Genomic DNA, 12500 nt, shown 5'->3' on the forward strand with positions numbered 1-12500 from the left:
CACACACACACACACACACACACACAGAGCCGGCTGTAGCCTGAATATGTGTGTGTGTGTGTGTGTGTGTGTGTGTGTGTGTGTGTGTGTGTGTGTTTGTTTGTGTGTGTGTGTGTGTGTGTGTGCCCCCAGGTCCTGGGACCAGTTCCACGACTGCGCCAACGGGGCCATGGCGGGCTGTCCGGAGGAGGCGGCCGTGGTCTGGGAGTCTCTGCGCCGGGAGTCCAAGAAGATGCAGTTCTCAGGGAACCTGTACGACATGTGCTCCCCCCGCAGTGTCCAGCCCGCCCCCCGGGAGGACATCAACCAGGAGTCCCTGAGAGCCCGCGCCCACCCCGCGGCCGGCTCCGCCCACTTCCTGCTTCTCCCCCCTCTGCTGTTGCTGTTGTCATGGATACAGTGAGATACCCTCCCCCCACCATCAGCACCAGGACTGCTCCACTTCTTCTCCTGAGCACAGAGACTAGCGCCAGTGTCCACCTTCTGCATGTTCGTCCTCTCTAGTAGCACTGCTCCGCTGGTCCACACGTATGCTTTGCCTTCAAGGTTATTGACACACACACTCGCACACACATACAAACGCACACATACACACATGTACACACACACACACACACACACACAGCTGCACATCATTTATACAGACGTACATATATACAAACACACAGACACAAAGACACACAGACACACACACACACACACACACACACACACACACACACACACACACACACACACACACACACACACACACACACACACACACACACACACTCACACACACACACGCACACACACATAAAAATGTTAATTAGAGGAGAAAATGAAGAATCCCTTCTCATGGAAACCCTGATGGAAAACAAATTTTGAGTTGTATAGGCTTATTAATACAGACCCTTGTAAATCCTAGAATCAAAGGGAATAGATCCCAGCCACATCCCATGAGGGGGGCCTTTCATCCTCATTATCGGCTCAACAGGGATCGGCACTGGATCCTTCCCCTGGGAACCCTAGGGGTCTGCCTATAGGACAAGGTTATATGTATACAGTGAGGGTCTGCCTAACAGACAAGGTTCTATACACTAAGGTTCTATACACTAAGGTTCTCTACACTAAGGATCTATACACTAAGGTTCTATACACTAAGGTACTCTACATTAAGGTTCTATACAGTAAGGTTCTATACACTAAGGCTCGTATACAGTGAGGGTCTGCCTAACAGACAGGGTTTAAGGTTCTATACACTAAGGTTCTCTACACTAAGGTTCTATACACTAAGGTTCTCTACACTAAGATTCTATACACCATGGCTCGTATACAGTGAGGGTCTCCATCATCAAAGATATTTTTTTATATTTAGTTTAACACGCACTTATTGCATGTGTTTGACGGCGTAGATGGAAGTTAGTTTAAGCTACATATGCAAAATAGGTGAGAAAATGTTCTTTTTCTGAAAAAAGTATTTTCTAGAATTGTGACGGAAACACCAGAGTAGAAGATATATTATCCATTATGATTTGGTTTATTATGTTAATCTACTATCTTAAAATTGGTCAATAAAAAAGATTTTAACATGCTTGATAGAAAGCTATATTTATATTGTGCATAATTCACAGCAGGGGCTTATATAAACAGGAATAATTTGAATGGGGAAATTCCATTGACAACATGTCACATTATCTCTTACAATGTGTTGCCATAAAATCAACAACACAGCTAAATATAAGTGTTAGAAACCTTATATCTTACAGACATGTTTTAACTATGCAATCTGAATACTGTAATTGCCATGGAAGGCAGAATAGGAGAACGGTTTTAAGGTGGAATTAGATGGGGCTGGCAATTAGTTTTAGGTTGAGAGAACCAATAGACCGACATTTTATAATTAGATGTATAAGACATTTCTTATTTTTTTAGAAGGTTTGCTCTAGCATCCTAAATTATTTCTTGGCCCGGAAATATTGTTTGTATTGTAGATTACAATGCTATGTATAACACAGACTTTGGTAACATCTTCATAGGTGTTTGGTGGATCTCACCCCTCCTGTAATCTAGTTAAATACATTAGCAAACACAAATATACAATTTAAACAAATGAACTCTGCTTTCAAACGAGATTCCCTGTTTCTGGGAACAGCGAAACAAACCTTACATCTGAGTTATGGTCAAAGAGCAGCAGCAGCAGCCTGTAAAGGATTACAATTTGCGTAGGTTTCATCGATCCAAAGAAGAGTCCATGAAAGAGAAACCAGACAAGTTTAACCACTGGGGGGGGATGGATTCATATTGGTATAACCTTGGTCCCCAAACTCCCCATTAGCACCTGCAAAATGTCACCTCGCTAGGGTCTTTAGATGAGAACATAACTTAAAGTATAAGCCTTATCACGTTAATGAGGAGCTACCTTAATGAGGAGCTACCTTAAGGAGGAGCTACCTTAACGAGGAGCTACCTTAAGGAGGAACTAACCCAACAAGGAGCTACCTTAGCGAGGAGCTACCTTAACGAGGAGCTACCTTAATGAGGAGCTACCTAAACGAGGAATTACCTGAAGGAGGAACTACCTTATTGAGGAGCTACCTTAACGAGGAGCTACCTTAATGAGGAACTACCTTAAGGAGGAGGTACCTTAATGAGGAGCTACCTTAATAAGGAGCTACCTTAATGAGGAGCTACCTTAATGAGGAGCTACCTTAACGAGGAGCTACCTTAACGAGGAGCTACTTTAATGAGGAGCTACCTTAACGAGGAGCTACCTTAACGAGGAGCTACCTTAACGAGGAGCTACCTTAATGAGGAGCTACCTTAATGAGGAGCTACCTTAACGAGGATCTACCTTAATGAGGAGCTAGCTTAATAAGGAGCTACCTTAATGAGGAGCTACCTTAACGAGGAGCTACCTTAACGAGGAGCTACCTTAACGAGGAGCTACCTTAATGAGGAGCTACCTTAATGAGGAGCTACCTTAACGAGGAGCTACATTAATGAGGAGCTACCTTAACGAGGAGCTACATTAATGAGGAGCTACCTTAATTTGGAGCTAATTAAATTAGGAATTACCTTAAGGAGGAACTACCTTATTGAGGAGCTACCTTTATGGTAGATTTAGTTTGTCTTTAAAAAGAGGATTATTTGTCAAGAAGTTTTTGGTTTACAACCGAATATGCCTTCCCTTAATTAATTTGTCGGTCAGACCAGACACACACACACATGAACATACACACACACACACACACACATACACACACACACGCGCACACACACAAACACACACACACACACACACACACACACACACACACACACACACACACACACAAACACATACACACACACACACACCACACACTCAACACACATACACAAATAAGCAAAACACACTCTGATTAATTGAATATAAAACAGATCGACCTGTGCATAGTGTGGATATAAGAGTTATATGAATATTGGGATATTTCAATAAGCAGTGATATATTTCATAACATCACATGCCATTTATATTGTGTAAATATATTCCTTGCTACTGAATAGTTTTTCTAAAGGTTGTTATAAAATAGCCTTGGGAAACCTTCCAGATAATCAAGTTTGCGTTTCAAAACCACCATCAGTCTGGCCTTGGCGGGGCAGCAAGGTATTTCCACATACGGGCTAAGCATTATGTGGCTCAATATACTCCAGCAAATCAGATGGAATTACCAAGTACGGCTCTATCTCGCCTCACTTCCACCTTCATGGCCCCTGTGCCCTGGTTCAGCATAGGAGCACACCCGCCATGTTCTGAGTGACACCTGTGTGTGAAAAGGCTCATCGTTTTGTATAGGTCGGCAGGCTCCAACGCTCCCTGGAGACATTAACTTCAACTGCTGACTCAGCCAATATTTCGTTGATTCTGGAGAGGCTTTCAGCGGGCTGGGGGCCAGACTGATCCGCAGTGAGGAGCAGCATGTGGACTCACGAGATCAGGATGGTCTCATGGGGCGAGTGAGCAAGGGCAACTGGTCATTACTGATAAACCTGTTTAAACCCACCTGTAGGCCTCATTAAGGCAGTTCAAAGAAACTAAGATCATTTCATACATGTAAAAAAGATGTGCATTGAAATCAATACAATCTATTGAGAAAAAATATCTAATCCTTGACTGTATTGTTGCTGTACTTAACTATGGTCTGCTTTTTGCTTGTGTGCACGTATGTGTGTTTTTGTACGTGTGTTCGTGTGTGTGTGTGTGTGTATGTGTGTGTGTGTGTGTGTGTATGTGTGTGTGTGTGTGTGTGTGTGTGTGTGTGTGTGTGTGTGTGTGTGTGTGTGTGTGTGTGTGTGTGTGTGTGTGTGTGTGTGTGTGTGTGAGAGAGAGAGAGTGAGAGTGAGAGAAAGGGAGAGAGTGAGAGAGAAAGAAGAGAGAATCGGAATGAAAGGAAAAAAAATAGTTATGTAAATAGGCTTATTGGCATCAATATTTTATAATTTAAATCTTTCTGCCTCAGAGGTTTCTGATCTGAGTAGGCTAGACTGCTTTTAGAATGTTGAGCTCCGCTGAGTTTCGAGCTCTGTGGTCTTTCTATGTGGGACTTATGGGGGAGGAAATTTGAGTTTTAACCCAATGTGTGCAACGTCAATCAGCTTTGCTATTCAGCCACCACCTTTCTGCCATACCCACACCTCCACATCACATATACCAGCAGAGAAGAACGGGTAGACATGAGAGAGGAACAGGACACTAAACATCTAGCTAGCTAGCCAGCTAGCTTTGAAGGTGCTACAGTGTCATTCCCAGAGGCCGGTCATCAAAGGGAATGGAAACATGGAGCACCAGGATCAAAGAATTTCTGCCTAACACACTGACACTGCAGTGGACGGACCGTCCAGCAATCCCTAGCTAGGGTTCAGTTGGTGGACATCACAAGAGAAACATGTACAAGTACATTGCTCATTTCTGTTGGTAGCGTCTGTACTTTCAATATGTTGATGAACAACTATGCCGTTTATCTCTGCATCTGTTTAATATCTCCCACCACATCTTACCCTTTGTACGTTATCCTGTTGTCTGTAGGCCATTACTTTCGGGAAGTTCAAATGTGACTTGTCAATTCCTTTGATATGTGACCTCCAAGTTTCCCTGGCTCCTGCCCTGCTTGCTACATTTTGTCTGGGCTCTCCATCTCCCTGAATGGACGTTTTGCTACCTTTATATGAAGAAAAACCCAATAAACCAACAAGTTCAAAAACGTCTAGTCATTCACTGTGGTCTCGTCCAACATTCGTTTGCAGTGATTTCTTTCCCAAACTGCATGCTCAAATTTGAACGCCATGGTTTTGATAAATGACGCTCTAAACGTGTGTATTTAATGACCAGGTCCCTGCATGCCTGTCTATCTGAAGGCCCGGGGAGCCGCCAATAGGCTGTCATTATTTCTGCATAATTGCTGCATCATTTGTATGACTAGATAAGCACTTACACTTCAGAATGATTGATATATAATTCCACATTACAGTGATCGTACACTTGTTTGATTTGTTCACAGGTCTCCTTTCTCCCGTATTCGTCCGCACCTCGCGTAGATTCACTGATCCCAGCAGCCAGATAAAGCCCTGTGCGAGGGACATCATTTGAGCCTGTGCTGCTGAAGCACTACAGTAGCCTAATTATTATCGAACTCTGTGGTGCAGTTTGCATGTTTAGACAACCGCAGAAAAAGACTGCGGTCCATTCAACGTTTTACGATGCAATTAAACCAAGAAGTCCACCATCATAAGAAAACGAGTGGTGAGCAAAGTCGGCGGTGGACTTTTCTCTTAGGCCTATAATTAATGCTTTCATTTTCCTCCCTTCGTGTAGTGCTTGACGAATCTATAAAATCGTCCACTAGTCGGATGACACTAAAGTAGCAGGGCCCACAACTTTTTTCTTGTCCACTGGCTCTAACTACTAGTTAATATGACAAAGAGCTTCTGCATTTGACCACGGGCTAATCCCATCATGAGTGTTAGACCGTAATATGATATCTGGTCAGTGAGTATCATCTCATTAGAAATAGAATGAGTTTTTCTAAAAGCTAAACAATAACACTATCCCACAATATAATGAAGGCAACTTGGCTTTCTTGACTACAAAATGCTTAAACAACCATTCTTCCTTTTTTGTCTGCGTATGTGTGGGTGTGTCTGTGTGTGTATCCGCAAGTCAATAGAAACGTTTGTGTCCAAATACTAGTTTATCCATGAGCCCCCTACCACAGGGAGCGTGTGGCCACGCCCCCTGCATCGTGTGGCCCCGCCCCCTGCAGCGCCGTCTCTGCGCTGTGATGCGTCGTGGAGCTGATCTACGTTCTTCATCCGAGCATTGTCCCTCGGCCCTCAGGGGACGGCCTGACCCGGGGAGGTCAGGCCGCTACAGCTGAGGGACACGGCCTTCCTCTGGGCCCCTGCGCCGCTGCAAAGGGGCCCCCAGCAGGACCTGCAAACACATGCAGGACGGTGTCAGTCTGGCCCCCATGCTCGATTCTACGGCCCTGAGTCCTGAGGGGGAACAGCTCTTTGCATTAGATCTGACGGGAGGGGCAGGGGCTGCCATACAGTGTGCTGTAGGCCGTCCTCTAAACCATCTCAGTACGCCCTGAAGTGCCAGACGCAGCCTAGTGGTTTGACCATCAAGCACCCTAGTTCATAGATCCGGTCAGTTCTTGGGGAACCGTGGTTGTGTAATACAAGCTGGACGGGCACTGCTCTGCCTTACTGTACTCCCCCCCGCCTTGGGCCCTTGTTCATACCTCAGACAGCGATTGCAATAGACATAATGCATCTCTTTGTATTTTTTTAGATGTATTTTTCAAGTCTATGTATTTGTGTCTATCTGTGTGTATGAGCACGTGTGTGTGTGTGAGTGTGTGTGTGTGTGTGTGTGTGTGTGTGTGTGTGTGTGTGTGTGTGTGTGTGTGTGTGTGTGTGTGTGTGTGTGTGTGTGTGTGTGCATGCGCGCATCTCTCAGGTGAAAGACATTAATGTTAGATGCAGGAGCTGCTCCCGGTTATTTGCATGGCTTTGCTAAATTAATATTTTATTAGTGCCGGATGCCTCTGTACACATAGAAGCACCAGCAGTTTAGAAAGTGAAGATGCTGTGCAAGTTTACACAGCAAAGTAGGGGTGTAATACCCCTACAAACACACACACACACACACACACACACACACACACACACACTCACACACACACACACACACACACACACTAATGAGCAGTTACCCTCAGAACCCTCAATCAGTTGAACCTTGTGTGTTGACAGGTGGGCGGGGCGTGTGACGGAGAGCCAGGTCAGACGACAGTAGAACATGCCAGCCCAACACCCTGAACCAGGACTCCATCCTTTAGTTCTCTGGAGAAGCTCATTACACCCCCCCTCTGGCCTTCTCCTCCTTTAGCATATATATATATATATATATCTTTATTATAAAGGACTTCTCTGACACTATATGCAGAGCTCCCTGTATGGAGAAGTCCCACCTCCCAGACAAGAACAAGCTGGTGTAAACTGCTTAATGAGCACCTTGCCGTATAACCTGAGACGCTCCTCGAAGATTGCCGTGTTTACAACAGATTAAATATAGACTGATGATCGCTTTGGGGAAATGCGTAACGTAGTACAGTAAATTGATGTAACGTCAGACCGCAGCTCCATTGCCCCAGAGTTTCTACCGTTCCACTGAGTATTAGCAGTACTCTGAAAGTATATTAACAAACCTTTCACGGGCTCTAAATTTAGATATTCGTTGATAACGGATCCAGTTATCACCTTTTATTAAGCCTACAATTCGTAGGCTTGAATCTCTGTGAGTGAAAGAGGAGATCTCCAGAGGGCCAGGGTCCATCTCTTCCCTCATATCATATATAAGAGAAGAGACTATTACTGTCAACGGCATTTACATCAGATCGATCTTTCCTCTACGGTGCACTACAGAGCAATATAGCAGAAGATGTAACCAATTGTTTCTGGCACAGAGCATGTACAATAAACAAGAACAACTCTGGGCAACCATAGGCGCGTGCGGATACTGTCTGTAGATTCTAGTAATTTAACACATTTTCGGGTGCCTGTAGACTCAACTCATAATAGAACACATTTCAAACTGCCTGTAGACTCAACTCATAATGGAGCAGAGTTCATACTTTCTGTAGACTCAACTCATAGTGGAACAGAGTTCATACTGGCTGTAGACTCAACTCATAATGGAACAGAATTTTTACTTCAGGAGAACGTTGTTATTCAAGGAAATGTCAAGAGCACTATAATACCAGAGATGTACTGTTTGTGTTTGTGTGTGTGTGTGTGTGTGTGTGTGTGTGTGTGTGTGTGTGTGTGTGTGTGTGTGTGTGTGTGTGTGTGTGTGTGTGTGTGTGTGTGTGTGTGTGTGTGTGTGTGTGTGTGTGTGTGTGTGATCGTGGGTGTGTGTGTGTTCGTGGTTGTGTGTGTGTTCGTGGGTAGGTGTGGGTGTGGGTGTGTGTGTGCGAGTGCGCATGCATGTCAGTGTGTGCGTTTCCGCAAAGAGAAAGGGAGAGGAAGGAGGAAGCAAGAGAGCAGATAAAGAAAAGAACAGAGATCAGGAAAGGGAAAGAGACCGTGACTGACAGGAGAGAGGGAGAGACAGAGTGAGTGACAGAGGAGGGAGAACAGAGAGAAGGGGAGCATTGGGAAGAGGAAAGCAGAGTAAATGAAGGTCAAACTAATGAACAATGGAATAATGAAGAAAGTAAAGAGAGAGAGAAAGAGAAGGTGTAGCAAGGGAGGGAGAGAGGATGGGAGGCAGGGGGAAAGGGAGGGAGGGATTTCTATAGAGAGATTTGTTGGAGTTAAGGAGATTCTCTCCTTCATCTGCTTCAGTTTCTCTGTCACACACAGAGTTTCTGTGTTTGACCTTGAAAGCCCAAATTACCTATGTACCTACAGAAGCTGGTGGGGGGTGTAAAACAGCAGTATGTGGTCTCAATGCAGATTGATAGGGTGTTCAGGTGATGAATCAGATAGTCAGTGAGGATTATTTCTTTCTTTCCAAGAAGTTTTGCTATATACATTTTAAATCATATAACCTAAGAAGGACCATTGATGAAATGTGAGAATTTGTGTGTGTGTGTGTGTGTGTGTGTGTGTGTGTGTGTGTGTGTGTGTGTGTGTGTGTGTGTGTGTGTGTGTGTGTGTGTGTGTGTGTGTGTGTGTGTGCGTGCGTGTGTGTGTGTGTGTGTTCCTGTGCGTGTGCTTGTGTGTGTGTGTGTGTGTGTGTGTGTGTGTGTGTTTGTACGTGTGTAGTGTATGTTTGCTGCTCAGGGCGCTGCAGTATTCCCAGTGACAGTATACACTCCCAGCAGGGGCTTGACCTTTCTTCTAATTGAGCCGGATCAATCAGACTCCATCCACTCCGTCCCTCCTCCTCCCCTCCTCATTTCTTTCCAACAACAGGATTGAACATGTATTTATCCGTACATGTTGTACATACGTTTACTTCCTACTTGGGGGAACATCATAGTGTTCAGGTCCCTTAAACTGTTGAATGGGAAACATATTCAAAATCCACTTCATTTGTCAAATGAGCCAACTTGGCGCTGAATTAGGTTTTCTGTAACACCATCAACGCTTTCTATGATTTCCATGAATGGCTGCCCTCGTCTCCGTTTTGTTTTCAATAGTAACCTATTTCCTCACGTGGTTGGCTATTTCTCAAAGTTTTGTCCTTGAAGCTATCCTCCAACTGCACGGTCTCATTCATATGAAATGAGAATCAATCTCTCGGTGCATTCCTTCATTCCTGGTTCAGCCAGCCTCATTTGATGTAGCCTGGTTTCAGCTTTCAATTGACTCTACTATTGATTGGTGGATCACCCTATTTCGGTATTCATACACCTGCATTTGTGTTATAGATATTGACCAGATATAAAATACCTTGCTCCATTACGGAGAGTAGTAAGGGACTGCTCTTTGTAATGGAGCAAGGTATATTGCATCATTTGTTTTGATTTACTTATTTATGAAAACCTGACCACTATAACTTGATCAATATCATCAGAGGTTCAAGACACTTTTGGTCAACCTTCAGTTAGTTAAATTCAAGAATTAATTTCACAATATTGAAGTGAAATATACCAACTCACCATTCGATATTCATGTCAGAGATATTTCATTTATTCTATTTGTACGTTTGAATCAATTCAAGCAACTCCTTCCTAGCAACTGTAGAATAGCTCAGACGGAGGCTTTCTTATGGAGTTTTATTTAACATTTCCAAGATAGTACATGTTATCAGTTCAAACCTTGCTAGCCAACCAATCAACCGGGGTCTCATGCTCACGTGACTACGTGGCTCATTGGGCCAATCAAAGCTCATCAATGCAATGCAGATAAAACATTCTACACAACTAATTGAAAAGTTGTCTCCATTCAAAATATGGTTAGTATTGTAGCATAAGTTATTGAACATAAGGTTATTTAATTAAAAAATCGCAGAACAGAATTGCTTCAACAAAATAATTCCCAGAGAGATGCCGCGTTAATGTGAATAAATGTCCACAGACATAAACAAACAGACAAACACACGCGCACACACACACACACACACACGCACACACGCACACACGCGCACACGCGCACACGCGCACACACACACACACACACACACACACACACACACACTCACACACACACACACACACACACACAGACACACTCACACATACAGCTCATAAACTCTATAATTAGCAGAGATAACAACAAGTGGAGCAGTGGACTACAGATCTTCGCCTCTTCACCATTTGTCCTCCGTCCTCCCTCTTTCCCCCCTGTCTCTCTTTCCATCTTTCTCTCCATTTCCTCCCCCCTATCTCTCTCTCTTGCCCTCCATTAAATCCCCATTCCTTCCTTCCTCTTCTCCAGCCCTCGACCTAAATGCCTCCATTGCCTGTGGTGACCACTTCAGCGCGGTTTCTATCAGAGAGGAGGATTGTCTGGTAACTCAATCTAGCTCCTCAGTCAAGCAGGCAGGGCTCCCTGGGTAGAGGCTGATCTGAGCAGCATCCTTCAGTACGACTTCATGTGTCGCTGCTATAATTCTTCCCCATCGGATCTATACGATGCTTGGTGGGGTTTACTGCCCTGCTCTTGAGCCACACACACACAAACACACCCACGCACGCACGCACGCACACATGCACGCATGCACGCACTCACACTTAATACACATAAACACGCACACACACAGACACACAGTAAGACACACGTACACAAGCACATATACACACACACTCACATACTCACACATGCACACACAATTAACACACACATTCTTACATACAAGGACAAACTGACACAAGCTTATGCATTCACACACAAAGTAAAATATTTACAGACAAACTGATGCACACACACGCGTGAACATACAGACACACTTACACAAACACACACAAATGATACCAACACTGACACATGCAAAACTGTATGTGTGTGTTTCTGTATGCGTGTGTGTGTGTGTGTGTGTCTGATTGCATGTGCGTGTGCGTGTGTGTGTGTGTGTGTGTGTGTGTGTGTGTGTGTGTGTGTGTGTGTGTGTGTGTGTGTGTGTGTGTGTGTGTGTGTGTGTGTGTGTGAGCACGTGCATTTTTGTGTGTGTGTGTTTATAATTCTACTTGGGTTCCGGAACAGAAAACAGAACAACAATGTGTCTTTTATGTGCAGACCACAGCAGTTGAGATATAGCTTAGGCATAAGAATGACTAATGCTTGTGTGAGCAAATCTGCGTGACGTGTATGTGTATCAGAGATGTGTTAACAGGAACCCAGTGTGTAAGGTTTTCTGGATGAGACTTGTGTTGTGTGTATATGTGTGCGTGTCTGTGTGTGTGTGTGTGTGTGTGTGTGTGTGTGTGTGTGTGTGTGTGTGTGTGTGTGTGTGTGTGTGTGTGTGTGCGTGCCTGCATGCGTACGTGCAGGGCGGGACCTGGATCCCTGGCCGTGGTGTTTGTATGCAGCTTGCCATAAAAGCGGCTGTGATTAATTCGCCCTCTAACTGCGGCTCCAACTCCCAACAGAAGAGTCAACGCTTCCTCAAACGATCTCAATGGAAATCACAGCAGGTGAGCTGGCTGGGGTGGAGCGGGGGGGAAGTCAGCCAGCCGCAGAACGGGGAGACGCCGCCTCTTTAGGAAAATAATATGAATAATCAAAAGAGCGTGAGAGAGAGAGAGAGAGAGAGAGAGAGAGAGAGAGAGAGAGAGAGAGAGAGAGAGAGAGAGAGAGAGAGAGAGAGAGAGAGAGAGAGAGAGAGAGAGGGAGAGAGAGAGAGAGAGAGAGAGAGAGAGGGAGAGAGAGAGAGAGAGCGAGAGAGAGGTTCGCGAAAGAAAGGAGATTAAGACAGGCATAAATAAAAAAGAGGAAAGGACATACAAAAGGACAAGATGCTGGAAAGAGGGATAAAGAAAGAAACTTAGAAGGAGTGAGAAATTGATAGACAGATAGACATTGGC

General features: G+C 44.6%; 1 protein-coding gene across 1 annotated transcript in view; it reads left to right on the forward strand.

The window, feature by feature from the left end:
• Positions 1-616, forward strand: part of nrn1la (neuritin 1-like a) — a 32001-nt gene extending 31385 nt beyond the window's left edge. The window contains exon 3 of the mRNA XM_030365551.1: positions 133-616. Within this exon, the coding sequence (XP_030221411.1) occupies positions 133-403 (271 nt within the window). The 3' untranslated portion in view covers positions 404-616. The remainder of the gene's footprint in view (positions 1-132) is intronic.
• Positions 617-12500: the final 11884 nt, after the last annotated feature.

This window comes from Gadus morhua, chromosome 9, assembly GCF_902167405.1.
Source record: "Gadus morhua chromosome 9, gadMor3.0, whole genome shotgun sequence".
NCBI lineage: Eukaryota > Metazoa > Chordata > Actinopteri > Gadiformes > Gadidae > Gadus > Gadus morhua.